General features: G+C 40.4%; 1 protein-coding gene across 1 annotated transcript; it reads left to right on the top strand.

Annotated features, from left to right (window-relative positions):
• Positions 1-102: 102 nt before the first annotated feature.
• MRPL32 (mitochondrial ribosomal protein L32) lies at positions 103-4,627 on the top strand. The gene is made up of 3 exons (XM_035723300.1): positions 103-268; positions 1,635-1,819; positions 4,052-4,627. The coding sequence occupies exons 1-3, from the start codon at positions 139-141 to the stop codon at positions 4,304-4,306; spliced, it is 570 nt and encodes a 189-aa protein (XP_035579193.1). The 5' UTR covers positions 103-138; the 3' UTR covers positions 4,307-4,627.
• Positions 4,628-20,885: the final 16,258 nt, after the last annotated feature.

Here is a 20,885-nt window from a genome sequence, read left to right as displayed (position 1 = left end):
GAGAGTCAGAGACGCTCCAGGGACATGCTGGGCGTTGTAGTTCCAGCAGCCAGGTTTGCCAGACTCTGCGTCTGTGCGCATGCTCGAGGTGGGGGCGGGACGCAGCAGCGAGGTGGGCGTGGTCTTCGGGCGAGGAAGATGGCGTCGGCCATGCTGGTGCTTGTCGTCCCACCGTGGCCGGCAGCCCGGGGACTCCTCCGGAGCTGTTGGGAACTACTACAGCGGAAACTTCGGCAGAGCGGACCAGGTTTTCCCAGTCCTCCGTGGGGTACGTAAGGAAGGCCGCCGTGGAAAAGAGATCGGATGAGGGGCCTCCGGGCAGCTTGGTAGACAACAGCTTATATTTCGCGCTCCTCCCGCGTTTTGATCCTCCGCGGCGCGTGGGGGACGTTGTCCGGGGTAATGCCTTACTTAGAAACTGGAAGCGGTTGGTTTTGCCTTCCCCAACCCCAGAAGACAGAGAAAGTCCACTGATTGTCCCATTCATACACAGAATGTAACCAAGCTTTTTAGCTTAGATCAGGTTCGACACTATCTAGATCTTGTTTCCGTATTAGTCCTCCCACCCCCCGAAGCAGCGTGTCCTCCTTTGTGGTGTTTGAGCTCTGCAGTTGAATCCTGCTGATCCCTCTGTTTTCCCCGGAAACTAATTTTAGTTAGAAGGATCTTGGATGTTAAAATTGTCATTGTTTTGTCATTTACAGTCTACGTTTATTTCTAAGGTATACCGAACATAATACCCAGGGAGTCTGAACGGAGAGCCCATGATAAGCCAAAGCCTACGTGTGCTTCCTGGGAAATCTCCACACCATCCCGTTAGGTATCACCGCTTTTCAGCTGAGGAAGTAGGCTCACGAAGGTCCCAAGGTCACACAGGCCGGCCAGAGCTTGTGCTGGTCACCATTGAGCTGTGCTTCGCAGTCCTTAACGGATATATTGAAAAGAAATGCCAGTTGCTAAATGTTAGACAGCTTTGTATGTTTTTTTAAGAGTTCCACATATTCTAGGTCTGAGGAAGAGCAGGGAAAGGATAAAGCAAAACTGAAACGTTGGTAGTCATATAAGTAAATATCATGAGTGGTGAGCTAGTGCTTTTCTCTAGAGAACGGACAGTAATCAAGTATTATGAAGAACTAAGTGACTTAAAGGGCCTACCAGGCTGTATGACAAAGGAACTAACTCCGTTGGTATATAATAAAAAGGTGCCAAGAGGCAGTTACCTGAGTGCAGGTTGGAAATATATTTTGGGAATCTCAAGCTTAGATTTACTGGTAAAGTAAATAGGAACTACCTACCAAGCAGAATGTGGACAGTTTGAGTGATTTATTCATGTTTACTACTAAACCCCTGAGTTGTGTATTTCAGAAGGTGAGAAACTCTTGGTAGAATTTTACTGATTCATTTCAGCAGGTGCCTCTAAGAAAAAATTCTATTCATGTTGTTTAAAATTGCTTTATGTATAAGTTTTAGTGTATTTCAATAGCTAAAGCTTCTGTTTAATGTCTCTTGAGTATAATATTCTAGATTTTATGTGTCTATTGACATATCACTGTTGATTGTTAAGGAGGATGATATGTAAGGAGTCATTTAGAAACTAGAAATCCATGGTGTATTTCCACCTTTTGTTTTTGTAGGACCGGCATTAGCAGTCCAAGGTCCAGCTATATTTACAAAACCAGCAAATGATACCAATGGAAGTAAGGAGGTTTTCAGCCTTTCCGATAGTAGTATCTTTTGGATGGCAGCTCCTAAGAACAGACGCAGCATTGAAGTTAACCGCTGTAGGAGAAGAAACCCTCAGAAGCTTATTAAAGTTAAGGTAATATGTTGATTTTTGTGGATGTGCTTTCTCTCAAATCCCCCACTGCATCTCCTCGTGGTACTTACGTAGCCTATGGGTAAATCATTCTTAGAGCTTATACATGTACTTCCCTCTGGCCTAAATAAAATAATAGCATTCTCATTGTGTATGTTTATGTGTCTACTGTCCCGTAGCCTAAATATTAGGACCACAGTCAAGGAGAGAGTCTGGAGTCTGGACGGAGGACTGGTTTGTGAATAACCTATGTGACTTTTGTTAGGAGCTGGTGATTTGGAGTCATATGTGGGTAAACTTAATCATAGCAAAGTCTAAAATTAAAGTCAGAAGCAGTAGGTATATTAGATCTCAAGTTGTACTAACCCATACATATTTATTCTATCCCTCACTGTGACAAATAAAATACTGTGAAAAAAAAATCCTTAGGTAGGTAATAAAAATAGCTAACATCTGTTAAGTGCCCCTGATGTGTCTAAGTGCTTTATGTGAATTATCTCACCAAATCCTCACAATAGCCCTTCAAAGTAAATACAGCTTTGCTCATTTTTAGGATTGAAAAAAAATGAGGCAAAAAGAATTTGCCTGTAGTCACAAACAACTATTAAGTGATAGAGGGAGGATGTGAGCCTAGGCAGTCTGATCCTTGAACTCTTCTCTTGAAACTTTCTGGTGTGTTCCTGTCCTCAGACAATTCCAGATCTCCACTCCCATTCCACCCCTTCTCTCTGCCCCCATGGAAATACTCTTCATCGATCTAGTAAACAAAAATTACAGTGTTTATTACCTTTGATTTGTTAACTGATGGTTTTAACAGCCATGATCTGAGTTACTGTTTGCTCCATGACATTCCCCTGCAGATGAAACTCAAGAACAAAGAATTGACTTCATAAACTACCAACATTCAGTATTAAACCAGGCCCTTAGAACTCAAGCCAAAAAGTATTACTGAGTCACATTTGGAACTGGACTTAAAGTCTGAAACTGAAAAGTATGTCATTAAAACAATAATATATACAATCTGGTTGAGAGAATTTAAAATTTGAAGAATGAGGGTAAGCTGTTCCATGAATTCCCTCACTGCGTTTATTCTGAGGGAAAAGAATAGCACCCTGTGGATTCATTTTCTTCACTGAACTGCTTCCAGCTACACATAGTATAATATGCTGGTGCTTTGATCAGGAAGAGAGCACCAGTTGTATCGTTCCCACACCTTTGGTTAGACATGCAATCCGATGTCCAGTGTAGCAAGGAAGATGAGAAGTTGGTGAGGCAAGTCATTTACAAGGTTCTTTACTCCTTTCAGAAAATGCAATTCTTTTTTGTCATTGCCTCACAAACGTATATATGTTAATCTTATGAAGTGTTTGGAATTTCTTTGCTGCTCCTACTTAAAATTGTTCTTTTCCACCTCAAATCTACCTTTAGAGCACATTGAAAGGATTTCTTCAGAGGTTGTAATTGTCTTATGAAAGTTGGGTAGATGTGTGTAAAAACTCATTCTCAAATTGTAGCGTAACAAGGGAGTTTTACATTAAGGAATAAGCAGTGTTCATTCGTAAAAAAGAAAAAGTTATACCATATACCAGCTATTACACCATATGCTCTAGTCCACCAGAGGCTTCATACAGGAATTTAAGTTACACTGATAAATCAGGGGAGCCAACTGTAAAGTTTGTCACCTTGTTTTCCCCAGGGGTAGACCGAAAAAAAAAAAAAAGTGAGTTCCCTTTCCCTTGGTCTCATTATTAAGATGCTGGCTGTATGGATCCTCCCATTGTGTTGAAGAACTCCTTATTAGATATTTAGTATTTGAAGGTGGGGGAATAGAGTATCATTTTATCTAACATGGCTGCTGTGTTTAAGTGAAAATGTACCAGGTTCACAGTTGGTAGACCTGAGTTCTAGTCCCACTTTTTCTATTAACTCAAACTTGTTTGTCCTCAGTTTCCCTTTTAAAGTGACGTTGAGGGGCGCCTGGGTGGCTCAGTCGGTTGCGTGTCCAATTCTTGATCTCATCTCAGGCCGTGAGTTCAAGCCCCAAGTTGGGCTCTGCAATGGGCATGGAGCCTACTTTAAAAAAAAAAAGTAAAGTGAGGTTGAACTAGATGGTATATGACCTTATGCAACATGAACAGTCCAAGAAAGTTCAAATGCAAGCATTATTCCTGTCCATGATTACGTGTGCATTGTTACGCCTCTTGTTAAAATATGTTTCTGTTGTTTTTTTTAAAGAACAATATTGACGTTTGTCCTGAATGTGGTCACCTGAAACTGAAACACGTCCTTTGTGGCTATTGCTATGAGAAAGTGTGCAAGGAGACTGCAGAAATCAGAAGACAGATAGGGAAACAAGAAGGGGGCCCTTTTAAGGCTCCTTCCGTGGAGACTGTGGTGCTGTACACAGGAGAGGCACCGTCTGAACAAGATCGCGGTAAGAGAATCATTGAACGAGACAGGAAGCGACCATCCTGGTTCACCCAGAATTAAGACCAAAGGTGTTTGAAGAGGATACCTTCATAAAAAACATTTGTCCTGAAAGAGGAAAATTCTTTGTTTTCATGTTGGTTTTGAGCTTGTTTTTAAATCATCAATCTAGTGTAAAATGTTCTCTCAAAGCAGTTAGTTTTGTGGGGTAATTTGAAGAAAATACCAGGAGTAAACTCTGAAAATACTTGTTTATACAGAGGCACAATGTGTTAATATGTCTGTTTTCTGTTATACTGTAAGGTTTTAAGTAAACATAAAATTTCCAGTACAGAAAAATAAATGATTTAAAATTCATAGCAAGAATTACGTGTTTTGATTCTGATTTTGTTTGTTTGCCAGCCAGTGGTTTTTCTTACACAAAAATACACAGATACTTTCATTTAAGTAACACCTGGAAATGGGTTATTTGAATTTTGGGTATTTTTTAAGATGGTGGTTGTGGCAGTAAGAGGAGGTTTGTTCTGTTCAGTTTTGTTTTAGCAAATTAAAATTGCCTTTGGTGGAATTCACTTTATATGGGATGTATGATGTTAATTTCCTTCGAAATAGTTGTTCATATTTTACACTAAATCAAAATGACATTCAGAATTCGTTAGACGGCTCATGAGATTTGCATTTTATAGTTTGGGGAGAGATTTTTAAAAGGAGTTATGAGTAGATTCACTAGTATACAGAACATGTATTAAGAATGTTGTCTTCTGCATTTTTTTTCTAATATATCCCTTTATTTTTCATTATATCATATTTATCTCTTTGTAAAAATGGTCTCTTTAACTTAATGTAATTCATTTCAAATTTCCTTCTCCCTGCCCCATTCTTGTATCTATCCTGAACCCGAAGTTTACTATTTTATGTGTTTCCTGCCTCATTCAAAAAAAAAAAAGTGACATAAGTTATTAAAACACACTGAGAGGGGCAGCTGGGTGGCACAGTCGGTTGAGCGTCCGACTCTTGGTTTCGGGGCAGGTCAGGATCTCAGGGTCCTGAGGTGGAGCCTGCATCAGGCTCCCTGCTCAGTGGGGAGTCTGCCTAAGAGTCTCTCCCTCTGCCCCTCCCCCCACTTGTGCACACCCACTCTCTCTCTAAAATAAATAAATCTTTTAAAAAAAACACACACTGAGATAAGGGAATTACAGTTAAATGGAAAATCAGTAGGTAAAATAATATAAAGCCTAGAGATAGATTTAAATAAAATGCATGCCACATTAGCCTGAATACTTATTGGAAACAGTGAATTCAACTCAAGTTTTCTTTCCCTTGAAAGAACCTATATGGATAAATCTTCACAAGGTAAGAAACATGTTCCAGAAATACACAACTATCTCGGTACTAAAACCTGAGGGCCGTCTCTCCTGTGGTACTTCATAATGACAATTCTGTGATGGAGTAATCCATGTTAGTATCCCTAGAAGGAAAATGAATCAATTTCATGAGGTACAGTATAGACCAATACTGTGTTGAAGTACAATTCAGTAAAAACAAATCCTTAAAACTTCCAAAGTGTTGGAATCCCAGTAAATAATTCTTCAAGGTTTGGTCCTATCTAAGCATGAAATGGAGATTCTGGAGGAATTGGTTATCTGGGTATTCACACTAAGGCACTCCTCTGCAGATAATTATTTGTTAAACTCTTGACGAGCTTTAGAAGTGCTGTGTGTCAAACTCAAGATAAATAAACTTCAGGTGGAATCAGTGAGTCATGAAATCTGAAGCCATCTCCGTACACCCCTGAATCGTCCACTGCCTACTCAGCATCTCAGCTGCCTGTTTAGCAGAGTGTTGGAATTGTGTGCCCCTAGCTAATACATTGTCCTTTGATTTAGCAGCGTGCTCTACATGCAGGGAGACCCAGGGAGCATATGTGGGCAGGGTCACTTCTTGTTTGGACAGCTAAATGTTACATAAAATACATCCCCAAATTAGACAGCAAAACCAGATGTCTAGTTTCTGCTAGGAAACAGTGTCCTAAAAGAGTGTATCTTTTTTTTTTTTTTTTAAAGAGGTTGTCCCCTTAAAGTCGTCTTTGAAAACATTTTATTACTTCATACTACCAGTTTTTGCTATCAGGGAAAAAAAAAAGCATCATGAGTTTGAATTAAATGACTCATGTAACTGATTTGTTAATTTTTCTGAACATTGGAAATGATCCCCCTCCCTGCCTGACGCCTGCCCTCAAGATGTGGAGACATTTTACCAGGCACTTTTGGAGAGTAAGTCTCCACGAGGGTTCACATTATGTTGTAGTTGTGAGAGACTGGTGAGGTGCGTGTCACCTCAGCATAATAGCACCCCCTCCATCTTCCTGTCTCTTTAACCGGGTCCTAGCAGATCACCAGGTTCTGAAAATCTGGTGTCTGACTTCATTCCATCTCCCTGCCGGCGTCCTCCTTCTAACCCCGTATCTCTCTCCTGAATTGTTACTATGCACTTTCCCATTATTAGTTTCCAGTCTTCCCACATTTCTAATTAATTTTCTTGGATAGCTTTTAAATTACAAAAGTGATACATGATTGTAGTTAATGAAACAATGCAAAGTATATAAACGAAAGTTACAAATCCTTTCTCCGCCACCACACCTTGTATCACACTACCTGGTATATATGCTTCTAAGTGTCACTGCCCCAAGGTAGTTTAAAGCACACTTGTGATTGTACCACTCCCCTGGTCAAAACCAGGCTCCTCGTTAAACCCTCCCGGGCCTTCACAGTCTGTCCAAGTCTTTGTGCCTGCCCCCTCCACAGGGCAGTGCGCACCCCATCTCTCAGACTTGGAATCAACCATCTGGAGCTGTTTGTTGACCACCACCTCAGCAGGCTTCACTCCCCTCCCAGCGCCTTCACTTGGCTTCACAGCCTTTCTCCTACCTGAGTGTCCTCTGGACTCCCTTACTGTTCCTCCTCTTCTCCCCAGCCTTTAGAGTGCCCAAGGCTCCAGCCTTGGTGATCTCATCCAGACTTAGGGCCTTAAATAGCACTGTGTGTTGACTCCTTCCAATCTAATGTTTCTGGCATGGGCCTCTCCCTGAACTCTAGACTCGTGCTCTGTTGCTCCATGGCATCTCCAGTCGAATGTCTAGCAGGTATCTTAAACTCAGGATCCCGGACTCCGAATTCCTTCTCTCCCAGTTCTACTTCCCCTACTCCCTAGAACTTTCCATTCCAGCTGATGGCAACTCCATTCTCCTAGTTGGCTCAGTTCCAAAACCCACCTCAGTCATCGGCTTTGCTCTCTCTCTCTTCCCCTCTCACATTCAGTCTGAGCAGCAAATCTGCAAATCCCACTGGTTCTATATTTAAGAATATACTTAGAATCTGACCACTCACCACTATCTGCACTGCTTCCACCCCCATCAGAGCCCCCATTATCTTGTCTAGAATATCAAAGTCTCCCACTAACTGCTGTCCTTGCTGCCACCTTGATCTCCTGTGGTCTGTCCCCTACACAGCAGCCAGAACCGTTTCAAGACAGGGCAAGTCTTGGCTCTCCTCTCTTCAAATTCCTTTATTCAAAACCTTAACTCCGATGAAACAGGCAGATACCCACGTGAGGACTTTTGCATTATGTAATATATATGTTTTTTGTGGGTAAACTGAGTTTTGATACCTCGGTGTACTATGGATGACTCCCATTTAAAGAAATTGTGATAAATCTATTAAAAATATGAACCATTTTTTCTTTCATAATTTGTGAGGTATGACTTGTAAATTCAAGATTTCTTTTATGAAGTACAAAAATAGGGGACTTTCAGACATTCCCGGTGTGGGGATCACTAACACTCCTTTTACAGAACTCTCCCGTCCCAGCCCCCACCCTCCGATACGCAGTTGTTACGTTTCAGGGACAAGATAGTCCGTCAGAATTTCTAAATCTGTGCTCAAGAACTCTACTGTCTGTGATGAGTGCTTCCTTTCCCTGGCAAACACACAAAAATAGATGTTCTGCCTTTACTGCAGCCCGCGAGGAGCAGTGTCATCCTGTGGCCTATATTGCATTCTGTTTCAGCTCTTGCCTCTCTAAAGGGAGTCGTCTCTTCCAGCCGCTGGCTTCGCTCGTCTCTACAGCAGAGGGCAACAGAGAGCATGTTCTGGCGCCCCCGGGCTGTTTATATCGGCTTGGAAACACATCCTGCGGGGGCCATGCCCTGGTGTCACCCTACTCCTCTCCTGACCCGTTGACGCCCTTTGCCTTCGCCCTCTCCGTGTTCGTGAAGTTGCGAGGGAGTGTTAGGGATGCAGTTTGGAGCCAGGTCAGGAGGAAAGCTAGGAGGCCAAGGTGATCTGGTCTCCTGGACCCTGTTACCGAAGCTCAGAACCAGCTTGACAGTTTCAGCCTGGAAACCAAACCCGGCCAAGCGCCACAATTTACCAGGCATCCCGAGCCGCCTCACTAGGGGGCAGCAGGTGAGCTGCATTGCCTCCAGAGAAATAACAACCCGCCAGGTCCTGCAAGGCCGGAGACATTCGTCAGTTTCTACCAAAGCCATATATTTAAGGCATGGAAGTGAACGAGGTTATCCAGGGCACGTACTCAAGAGAGAGGAGGGAACCCTAAACTGAAGAGGAAATCAGGAGGTTGTCCAGCTACAGATCCCAAGAGAGGAAAGCATGTCAAGAAGAGGGAGTTCCCATTCTGTCAAATGCGGGGGGAATGAGGATCGAAGAGGCCCCATGATCATGACAAATCTCTTCTGTGATCTGGCAAAACCCGTATCATTGAGTGTTGGCGGCAGAAGCCAGACTGAACTGGACTGAAGAATAGGTAGACTGAGGAGGGAAGCAGTGTTTCCGGAGAGCTCTTTCCAAAAGCTTTCCTCTGCAAGGTAGTCGAGAAATGAGGTAAAAGCTAGAGGAGTGCTGCACACCTAGAGCTCAAACATGTTTATGCTCATGGGCATTATACAGTAAAAGAGGAGACTGGTGATGAAATGATGGATGGACAGACAGAGGTCTACTTTTGTATTCTTTGAGACTTTGCATGGGATGTTAACCGTAAAACTTAGTGAATTCGGCATAGTCTTTCTGCATAGCAACATGGCATTTTTCTTTATGTGTTCCAATCTTATTTCCTAGCCTTCATGAAGGTTCTTTGGTTTTCCTCCCTTAGACCCACACATTCATTGCAAGGGCCACCCCAGGGCCCTTGACTCAAACCGTTGGCAGTGGAGAGAGGTTGTGTCCTGTGAGTTAGCCAGAATGGCTTTCACCTCCCTCAGACATGTTCTGTTTACTGAAGTAGCCCCAGAAGCTGGAAGAAATCTGAGAAGCCTGGTTCATTTTCATACTTTTCTGGAATATGCCTAGAAGCCTAGGTCTCTGAATCTGTTCTCACCACAGCCTAATCTATGCTTTTGCTTTGCCCATTTTCCTGCCATTAGATTTAGGTAAAGCAAATAATTCCATTCAGTCCAGTGTATTGATGATTTAATGGCTGGTGTTATAAGTCAGGTATCATTTGGGAGGCTTAATGGTTATTTTTGCTGATACTAGCTTCCAGAACATGAAGGCCGGGGACATCTAATTGTACATTCTGGAGGTTAGCATAGGATGTGGTTTATAGGAGATAAAAATGAGCAATAGGAGACAAATTCTCAAAGCTTTTAAAGAATTATTATGTCCAGTTAACTTCCTCCTTCAAAAACAATTTTAGTCTTTATATTAAGGTCAAAATCATTTTTCTTCAATATGAGTGATGTTTATTGAACATGTCAAGCATTTTGCATATGTTTTAAATACCCTTTAAAATAACGTTGTAGAGCAGATACTCATAATTACAGATGCGTGTGGACAATGCGCGAGGCACAGTGTTGAACGTTTTATATAGACTACTAATTAAAATTTTATAGCATATATTGCTGTAAAAACTTAATGTTTTTTTTTCTGTGATACTTCCTGTATCTTTTGGTTTTTATCTGATTTGGGGAGCCAGAACATTTTATTTACTTTCTCAAGGAAGGAAAAGCAGAAAGAGAGGGAAAGAGGCTTTTTCAAAATCTTGGCCTTTAGGGGAGAAAGCAAAGAATTATATCAGGGAGAATGATTGGGGAAGGCACATATTTATTTAGTAGGTTGGCTGCCCTGCCCCAGGGACCATATGGAAAAGCCCTAGGCCAGAGAAGAGGAGGGCAGGAGTCTGAGACAGTGGGCAGGAGTCTGTGCCCTGCCCATCCCACCCAGACCCCTGTCAAACTCTACCCCTGGAAGGAGCACTGGAGCCTCACAATAGAAATTAAGCCACGCTGTGAGGTAGACTGAGGCACACAAGCAAAGCCTTGCCATTGTCAGACGAGCAAAAAGGCTAAGGTTTAAGATTAAACTGATTCTAAAACCTAAATCCTAGGGGCTTTCTCACTATGGTAGACTGCCTTGGGACTTACAGATGGCAAACCTGACACAAACTCGCCCCCAGCCTGGAGCTTCTGGACGGGAGCTGGTAGCTAAAGCCAGCCTGGGCTCTCCCATGGGCCTCATTGCCTCCTTGGTGTTGGCACGTGCTAATCTAAAAGCTATACTTTTTAATTCTATAGAACAAATGCTGGCCAGCCTCCCAGATGGCATATGGGTATTTATAGTAGAATAGGTTGTTAGAGCTTGAAAGAAAATGATGTAGTCCAGTGGCTTCATTTTGGAGCTCAGGAAATTTAACCCTAGACCTAACAAAGATCACAAAGCTAGTGAATATTAGAGGTGGGTCTAGGACTATCTACTTGGACCATAATCCCAGCCATGCTTGACTTTTTAAAATGTTTGTTTGTTTGTTTGTTTGTTTAAGATTTTATTTGTTTACTTGTCAGAGAGAGAGAGCACAAGCACTGGGAGCGGCAGGCAGAGGGAGAGTGAGAAGCAGGCTCCCCACCGAGCAATGAGCCCGATGCGGGGCTCGATGCCAGGACCCTGGGATCATGACCTGAGCCGAAGGCAGACGCTTAACCAACTGAGTCACCCAGGCTTCCCTTAAATGTTAATTCTTTAACAATATAAATACCAAGATTCATTGAAAATTGAGATAATCACACATTCTCATTGTAACTTCTGGAGGTAACACTGCTTTTCTCAGAGTTAGTATCAGTTTATACAAAGAGTAATAAGTGCAATTGACCTTGTGGGTTTTTCCTAACAGGATTGCCATATAATTTGTCATCTAAACCAAGTTGCTTTTGAAAGTGAAATGGAGGGATATATAAATCATTACACTAGGGCAATGGACATACACAGGGACTGCCCCAGGCCAACCCTACCTATCACCTTACCTTCCAAACATCCGTTGCACTCATGACCCCAAGATGGAGCAACCATTCCATTCACATCCATGCCAGGGCTGGGCTTTGATTAATTTAAGAGCCTGAAGATTACCTCCTCATCCTTACAGGCGAAATTGGTTCAGGAATACCTGTCAGGGAGCGCCTGGGTGGCTCAGCCATTAAGCGTCTGCCTTCGGCTCAGGTCATGATCCCAGGGTCCTGGGATAGAGCCCCACGTCGGGCTCCCTGCTCGGCAGGAAGACTGCTTCTCCCTCTCCCGCTCCCCCTGCTTGTGTTCCCTCTCTCGTTGTGTCTCTCTCTGTCAGATGAATTAAAAATCTTTAAAAAAAAAAAGGGAATGCCTGTCAGATCAGGGCAATCTCCTGGTTACAGAGATTTTGCATGTCACCCAGTGAGGAGTAAGGATAGGTTTCCAGAAGACTTCTGGAAAGAAGTGCCAGCTCTTTGGGATATCTTGCAAGGGAGATCTCTTTCCTCTCCTACCTTGTTTGCAGATGTGAGGCCTAGAATGCTACAGCTCATGCTTTTCCTCTGTGTATCTGTCACTCTGTGTCACCATGTCTTTCTCTGTCACCCCTCACCCTATGCGCATCTGTTTCTCAGATTCTGTGTCTTTTTATTTATCTCCTTATTTATATCTATCACAAAAATTTTCACAATTTTCTTAGTGTCTAAGAAATAATTATAAACTCGTAAACTTGTATTCAATTCATAGTGACTGTCTAAACCTTATCACTAAAATAGACAAAGCTACAAAAGTAAATTTTGTTTTTGAATAAAAGTTGACGAATTAAATCTTCTTGGTAAAATATAGATCTTAACATTTTTACTTGAGAAAAGTGGACTTGGGAGAAAGAATGCAAAAATGAAAACAACACACACGGTAGTAGAAGCTATAATGTGTAAAATTTGGTAGAAACAAACAAATAAAGCCTAATGAATCAAACATTTTTTCTAAAACACTAATGGAAAATAGTTCATCTCTGTGAAAATTATTTTAGCAAAATAAAAATAAATATTTGAATAACTGGCAATGATTTGACTGTGTTGGTAGCTGCTATCCAATTGGTAGCAATGAGCCACATGTGTCTATTTACACCTAAATAAATAATGCCTGCAAATAAAATTAGATGAACAGTTCACTTTTTCAGTTGCCATAGCCACATTCCAAGTCCTCAGTAGCTTTGTGTGGCTAGAGGCTACCATATTAAATCGTGCAGATATAGAATACTTCCATCATCTAGAAAGTTCTATAGGTCGGCACTGCTGGATAGAAACTGATCAAGGAATTAAGTGGAACTAATGGAGTTTATTCTGAACACTCCTCTATCAAGTATCTTCAAAATGTACTTAGTGTCAAAATGTTGAGGTCCAAACATCTTGTACTCATTTCTCTCTTTTATACATAAGACAATAGTAGTTAAATGAATGATTAACTTACAATTCCCCCGGTTTATATGTGAAACCATCTCATTGTTAACATCACCAACCCTGAGTATATTTTATAGACTTTTTTCTGTTTTATTAAGTTTTCTTTAAAAGAAGCAACTTCTTGGGGCACCTGGGTGGCTCAGTTGTTAAGCGTCTGCCTTCGGCTCAGGTCATGATCCAGGGTCCTGGGATCCAGCCCCGCATCGGGCTCCATGCTCGGCAGGAAGTCTGCTTCTCCCTCTCCCCTCCTCCCCCCCGTGTGTTCCCTCTCTCACTGTGTCTCTCTGTCAAATAAACAAACAGAATCTTTAAAAAATAAAAAAAAGATTAAAAATGAAAGAAGCAACTTTACTCATTTATAAGAGTAACCCTCTTTTGTTTGTCCAATTCGAATTTTGCCTTCATTATTTTGTAAATAACCATCTATCCAAAGGATAGTAAAATGAGTCAAATCTAACTATGTTTTTAATCTCTTGTCACAAATTATGAGTAATGTGTTAAAGCTTTCTGTGATGATTGAGTTTCGGAAGTTTTCTCCTTGTATTTTGGATATTTAAAAATTTCTTGTGATGCTGTTTTTCACCTGAATATCCAGAAGACTACTATTTTTATTTTGAAAAAGTTTTTCAAACATAAATAAATTTTTTTCAAAAGGAACATAACACTAACATAATAAAATAAAATTTAAAAAAAGGACTATAACAACTCCCCCATATGCCAACAAGTATCAAGATTTTGCTATACTTACTTCATTTTTCCTTTTTTGAATTAACTTTTTTCTTAAAGTCTTTCAAGCAAATCCCAGACATTCTATCATTTTACCCTTACAAATATGGATATTTTTATTAATGGTTACAATGTTATCACACTTAACAAAATATACCAATTCCTTGTTATCCTCAAATACCCAATCTAAATGAAAATTTCTCTGCTTAAAGATATCGTTTTAGGGGCACCTGGGTGGCTCAGTTGGTTAAGTGTCCAAGTCTTGAATTCAGCTCTGGTCTTGATCTCAGGGTCCTGAGTTCAAGCCCCACGCTGGGCTCCACATCCAGCTTAAAAAGAATAAATTAATTAATTAAAAATATCATTTTATAGGTAGGTTGTTTGAGTTAGGAAGCAAACAAACCCACACACTACATTTGATCATTAGTTCTCTTACATATTGCTCATCTAGTGTGGTCCCCACCCCCATCTTTGTCATGCCTTGGTTTATTGTTATGCAGAATGTTTCACATTTTGAATTTTTATGTTCACTGCCTTATGTTATTCAGCTTGTTCCACTGTCCCCTTCCATGTAAACAGGAAGTTAACCTTAGTGATTGATTGGATGCAGATTCAATTGTATTTGGCACAATTAATACATAGGTAGTTCTGTGTCCTTGGTATATTACATCAGAAGGCACCTGATGTGTGTTTGACCCACTCTCAGTGATGTGAAGTCTGATCAGCGGGCTCTGGTGGCAACAGTCTGATTCTTCCACTGTCAAGTACCCCATTAACTTTTCATCTAAGGGTTTCATTTATTAGTGGAGCTTTGCCTGAATCAATTAGTTCATTAGGACTTGCAAAATGATGGGTTTCTATCACCTACTCATTTTTAGTAGTTGGACTTATCCTGTAAATAAACAAACTTTGCCTTATCAATGAGGATAAATATTAGTCATATAGGAAAAGCAGGATAGATATGGAATTCCTTCCCTTTACCGGCCAATTTTTAGAACACGGAGTTGGTGTCCTTGTTATCAATAATGGTGACCAGTCTTAAGTCATTTTTTGAGTATCATTGTAACTACACAGGGTTTTATTTATTTAATATGTGTTTCAGTCAGTGTTTGGCTCTTGCATCCCTTCTTATTCAAGATTTTGTTTTGAGAATTTTTAAACATAAAGACAGTTTGGAAGAATTGTACAGTGAACATTGATATACTCATCTCCTAGATTCAGCCATTAACATTTCAGTATACTTGTTTTTTCACATGTATCCATCTATCCATGCTGTATTGATCCATGAATCCTTGCTATTTTTCTAGTGAATTTCAAAGTAACTTATAGAAATCAGTACATTTTGGGGCGCCTGGGTGGCTCAGTCGGTTAAGTGGCTGCCTTCGGCTCAGGTCATGATCCTGGGGCCCTGGGATCAAGCCCCACATCGGGCTCCCTGCTCAGCGGAGAGCCCGCTTCTCCCTCTCCCTCTACCTGCTGCTCTGCCTACTTGTGCTCTCTCTCTATCTCTCTGTCAGATAAATAAATCTTAAAAAAAAAAGAAATCAGTACATTTCCCCTTAAGTACTTCATTGAGGATATTATTAATTAGATTTCAATATATATTTATAGGTTTTTTTCTGATGTTGTTTAGACAGTAGTTCATAATATTTTAGACCCTGGTGCTTAAGTCAGGTAGCTTCTGCTGCAACTGTCCCAAAACCTAGTGGCTGAAACTAACCAATATTTTAGCTCATGATTCTGTGGGTTTTCTGAGACTGCTCATCTTGTCTCTGCTGAGCTCTTTCACACATCTGTCATAAACAATGTAGGTAACTAGATGATCTAAGATAGTCTTATTTGCATGCAGGGCCAGGTTTGTGACCATTTCAGGCACACAGAGCCCCATGCTCTGAAAGGACTCATACTTGGCCCCAGGGCTCTGCTGTTGCTGGTTTTCTTGTTTCTTTCTTTTTCTTTCTTTCTTTCTTTCTTTCTTTCTTTCTTTCTTTCTTTCTTTCTTTCTTTCTTTCTTTCTTTCTTTCTTTCTTTCTTTCTTCCTTCCTTCCTTCCTTCCTTCCTTCCTTCCTTCCTTCCTTCCTTCCTTCCTTCCTTCCTTCTTCCTTCTTCCTTCCTTCCTTCCTTCCTTCCTTCCTTCCTTCCTTCCTTCCTTCCTTCCTTCCTTCCTTCCTTTCTTCCTTTCTTTCTTTCTTTCTTTCTTTCTTCTTTCTTTCTTTCTTTCTTTCTTTCTATTTAAATTTTAGGTAGTTAACATACAGTGCAATATTGGTTTCTGGAGTAGGATTCAGGGATTCATCACTTACATACAACACCCAATGCTCATCATAACAAATGCTCTCCTTAATATGTTTTAAACAAAGGGCCCCACATTTTCATTTTGTACTAATCCTGAAATTTATGTAGATTGTCTTGCTCACATGGCAAGCTTTTGGTGGGCAGTAGGCTAGGACACCAGGGGCAAATAGGCTATATTTCTTTCATCCAGTCAGTTTATGGGGGTTCTTCATATGTTGACAGTCACAAAGTCACCAAGGGCAGCAAGAGAATAAATCTGAAGGAGAAAGTGCTTTCAAGTCTCTGCTTACATCACATTTGTTAATGTCCTATTGGCCAAAGCAAGTCACATGGCCAAGTCTAGACTCCAGGGGAAACACTGGAGCATATGAATACCAGGGGAATGGTTGTGACCATTATTGCAAGCAATCTATCACCAGAGAGAATAATATTTAGAGGTTCTGATCTGTTTGCTTGGGGTGCTGATTGCTCCCAGGTTGTCACTGCCTTCAGGATTTTTAAATGGAAAAAAACTGAGAAATATATATATATATTTTTTAAGATTTTATTTATTTACTTGACAGAGAGAGACACAGCGAGAGAGGGAACACAAGCAGGGGGAGTGGGAGAGGGAGAAGCAGGCTTCCCGAGGAGCAGGGAGCCCGATGCGGGGTTCTATCCCAGGACCCTGGGATCATGACCTGAGCTGAAAGCAGACACTTAACAACTGAGTCACCCAGGCGCCCAGAAGTATATTGTTTTTAAAAAGAAAATAATAATGACTTCATACTGTTATTTTCATTTTGAATGCAGTGTTACAGGACTCTTATTTCTTTGATTTTTACACTTGCAGCTTTGTTGCAGAATGCTGAGAATTTTAGTTCCTAACAGTATTAATGTAAGTATTTATTTGCTTTAACTTACAGTTTAGAAAAATGTATTTCATAGTCATACCACTATTATTAAGGATGGTAAGGTTACTAAATAAAGTTTAAGATTTCTTCATAGCCAGAGCATCTGGCTGGCTCAGTCAGTAGAATGTGTGACTCTTGATCTCAGGTTTGTAAGTTCGCACCCCCTATTGGGTGTAGAGATTACTTAAAAGCAAAATCTTAAAAAAAAAAAAAGTTTTCTTCATAGCTTAAATTACCTCTGTAATATATTTCACTGAGGATGTGCAATCAAAATATTTAAAGTTATTTGAAATAATTTTGTTCTTCATATGACTAGGTCACTAACTTGAACTACAATTGAATCATTTGATACAATTTGCTTTCATATATAGGGAATGCTTTTTATTCTTCTTGATTTATTTTGATATTTAATGAAATATTCATAGATTTGCATGCAGTTGTAAGAAATAATACAGAGAGATCATGCACACGTTTCACTCAGTTTCCCCCAACAGTAACATTTGTAAAACTATAGTATAACATCACAACCAGAATATCAACATTGTTCAACCCACTGATCTTGTTCTGTGGGTTCTGCCAGTTTATACTCTGTGTGTGTGTGTGTGTGTGTGTGTGTGTGTTTAGCTCTAAATAATTTTGCCGCTCTCAAGAGAACTGTGTGTTAAGGTATAGTCAAAGAATTCTGGCTTCTCCTGTGTCCTCTTAACTCTTTCTTCTTTTCCATTATCAATAATTTTTTTAAAAATTAGTTTTTGTGGTATTCTTCCACTGTTTCTTTCTGAAAATAGCAAATATACATATCTATTCCTATTCCTCCCCCTTCTTTCATATAAGGTTACATAAAAAATAGTTTTCTTACCACTGGCCTTTTTTACTTAAAGATTGCTAGCTATCAGGATAGGCTGGTGTCTGCCTGTGTGCATACGTCTGCCTACAATACCGAGACCTCAGTGGTTTGAAACACAAGTTGCCTTCCCATCTCAGAGTCCGCGTCCCTCTCAGGCGCTCCCTCTGGCCCCGAGCAGAGGGAGCAGCTCTACCTGGTGAGTTGCAGAGGGAAGGGAATGTGGCAGATCCTGCTCTGCTTTTCAAAGGACTCACCACATTTCACTCACATTTCACTGGCCGTAGAAAATATGGCCATAGCTATTTTCAGAGAAGTGCAACCTTATAATATGCTTGGGAAGAGAGAAAGCCAGCACACCTGTGAACAGTCATAATAACTATCAGAGCCCACTTTTCTTGGCAGTAAATATTTGCTTCAAATTCTTTCCTGCATACAAATACACTTGTCTAACCTGAGGATGCTAACTAACCCATTCCTGGACTTAGTCTCCAAGTCCAGACTCTTTGGTTGATTGGTGGTAGCCCCTACACTGGGAGTCAGTGTATGTCTCTACACTGGATCCAGAAGTGGCTTTTCTTATTTTGTTTATATTTTATTTTATTTGAAATTTTGTCTCTGAGGTATAACAGAACACTTCTAGCACCCTGGAAGGTTTCTTTGTGCCCTTTTCCCAACACAGAGATAGTTACTATTTTGATTTCTATCAATATAGTTGCCTGTTCTTCAATTTCATATAAATGGAATCATACAGTATATAATCTTTTATGTTTGACTCCTTTCACTCAACATCATATCCGTGAGATGTTGTTATGTAGTAAGTGTTCATTCCTGTATATTGTTCAATACTATTCTATTGTAAAACTACCACAATTTATTTATTCACTCTACTATTGATGGACATTTTGACTGTTTCTTATTTTGGGTTATTTTGGATAAACATGCTGTACCTGTCTTTTGGTGGTTATATGCATTCTTGGGTTTTTTATCTAGGAGTGAAATTGCTGGGCTATGGGATATAAATATATTTTATTTTTAATAATTCATATCATATTTATGTTTACCTATCAAATAGTTCTCTAAGGTGGTTGTATTTATTCACATTTTATGCTTCCTGGATCCAGAGACTTACGAGCCAAAATGACAAGTTATCTGACCATCTACCCACCACACACACACTCATACACCCAACAACATACCCTGAAGGGATGGAGTAAGATTGTCATGGTGGACATTCCTATTTGGAAAGTGGACCAATGGGAGGAACATAGCAATCTCCGTAGTAACTCTGAGATCCCACTGGGCAGCAGTCATGAGGACCCTCTACCTAGGGGCTGTTTCTTGAGCAGGACTGCTCTGCTCTCTGCAGGGGCTCCCCGGCCACTGTTTTTATGACTCTTTGGACCTCAAGAAGGTCCTTCTCTATGCATTATCCTCTTTGATCAAATGTGACCAGATGTTTTACCACTGCATAGCATGGATCGCCATCCTTCCAGCTTCCACTAAGTTTCCAAACCCTCTACTGCTGGGCCTTAGACAATATCCTATCCCAAGGCACCCTACTTCTGGTTACAAGTTTATGTATCTGCTAAGATACTGTGTTAAGATGCAGCAACAAACTGACACAAAACCTCAGTGGCTTTATGCAGCAAAAGTCTGTGTCTCACCCATGTTACATGCCCCTTGCCAGTCAGCTAGGAACCCCAAGCTAAAGGACTAACTACCATCTGGAACCACTGTGTGGGCTCAGCAGAAGGAAAAGAAAGGAGTCCAGTCACACACTGCCTCGCAGCAACTCCACGCAGAGGTGAGGCACAATGCTTCCACTCACACTGAATTGGCAATAGCAAAATTCAAGTGGGCATGGAAGTGCACTCCTGTCACTGTCTGGGGAGAGAGAATACCTAAATGACTCCTGTAGCCATGTGTCCCAGAAGCATCTCTGCAGCAGGATAGAGAGATCATCCTTATACCAGTAAAGGCCTGAAGGGCACATAGTTCTGCACTGTGTAGATGTGCCACAGTTCATCCAACAAATGTCATAGTGGTAGACACCGGGTGTTTGTATTGCTTTGGTATTATTAATGTCGTGATGAACAACCTTGTGTACAAATCATTTTACATTTTACATTTTTGCCTATTTGTTTTTTAACTTTTCTGTGTTATAATATTTTGTTTTCTTTTGAACTAGCATTTTAGCCTAATCTGATATTTTTGCATTTTAATAGTGTTTATTAACTGAGTTGCACTTGCAATCAAATTAGTAAATTTTCTATATTTCTGGTGCTTCTTAAAGCATATTAAAACATTGTTTCCTCTTTATTCTTCTTTGCTGTATAATTTGTTTTCTATCTGATATATATTTTCATTTATTTTCTCTTTTGAAGTAACAGATATTAAAAATCATGCTTTAAACCATCAGCTTAATACCATTTGCACTTGAGTATAAAGTAAATAATAAACTGTATCAGGATAATATGATAAATTTTGTTTATTCTTTTTTCTCTTATTTTTTTAAACTTTATTTATTTGAGAGAGAGAGAGAGAGAGCACAAGTGAGGTGAGGGTCAGAGGGAGGAGCAGACTCCCCGCTGAGCAGGGAGCCCGATGTGGGGCTCGATTCCAGGACCCCAGGATCATGACCCAAGCCAAAAGCAGACGCTTAACAACTGAGCCACTCAGGGGCCCCACTTATTCTTTAACTATAAAGGTACCTTTAATTCTATGATTCACTATTTTATTTCTGACTTACAGGTCTAGATTATTATTGTAATGTCCCCTTCTTTATATCAACAACTGCCCATTCCCCCAAATCTTTTTTTTTTTCTTTTTGCCTTTGCATTCAATTTGTTAAACACACCTTCAATGGTCATTTTTACTTAACAGTAACGGACTTCCCAATAGGCTATAACTTCTCCTTTCCTGATTTTTTTTTTTGTTTGGATTGATCAATTGCAGCATATTTTACAGGGCTATTGGTTTTCTTTTGCTTTATTTCTTCAAGGAGGGGGCAGACGGTTATACTAAGCTTCAGTTACATCACTATTTCTCCTCTGACCTCTTAAAGTCCTCTGGTTTCTATGTTATTTCCCCTTATAGATCCATGTCCTCCAGCATTGTGTTCTTTACCTT

Source organism: Zalophus californianus, chromosome 12 (genome assembly GCF_009762305.2).
Source record: "Zalophus californianus isolate mZalCal1 chromosome 12, mZalCal1.pri.v2, whole genome shotgun sequence".
NCBI lineage: Eukaryota > Metazoa > Chordata > Mammalia > Carnivora > Otariidae > Zalophus > Zalophus californianus.
The sequence above is the reverse complement of the archived record's forward strand: the minus strand, read 5'-3'. Positions and strand labels throughout refer to the sequence as shown.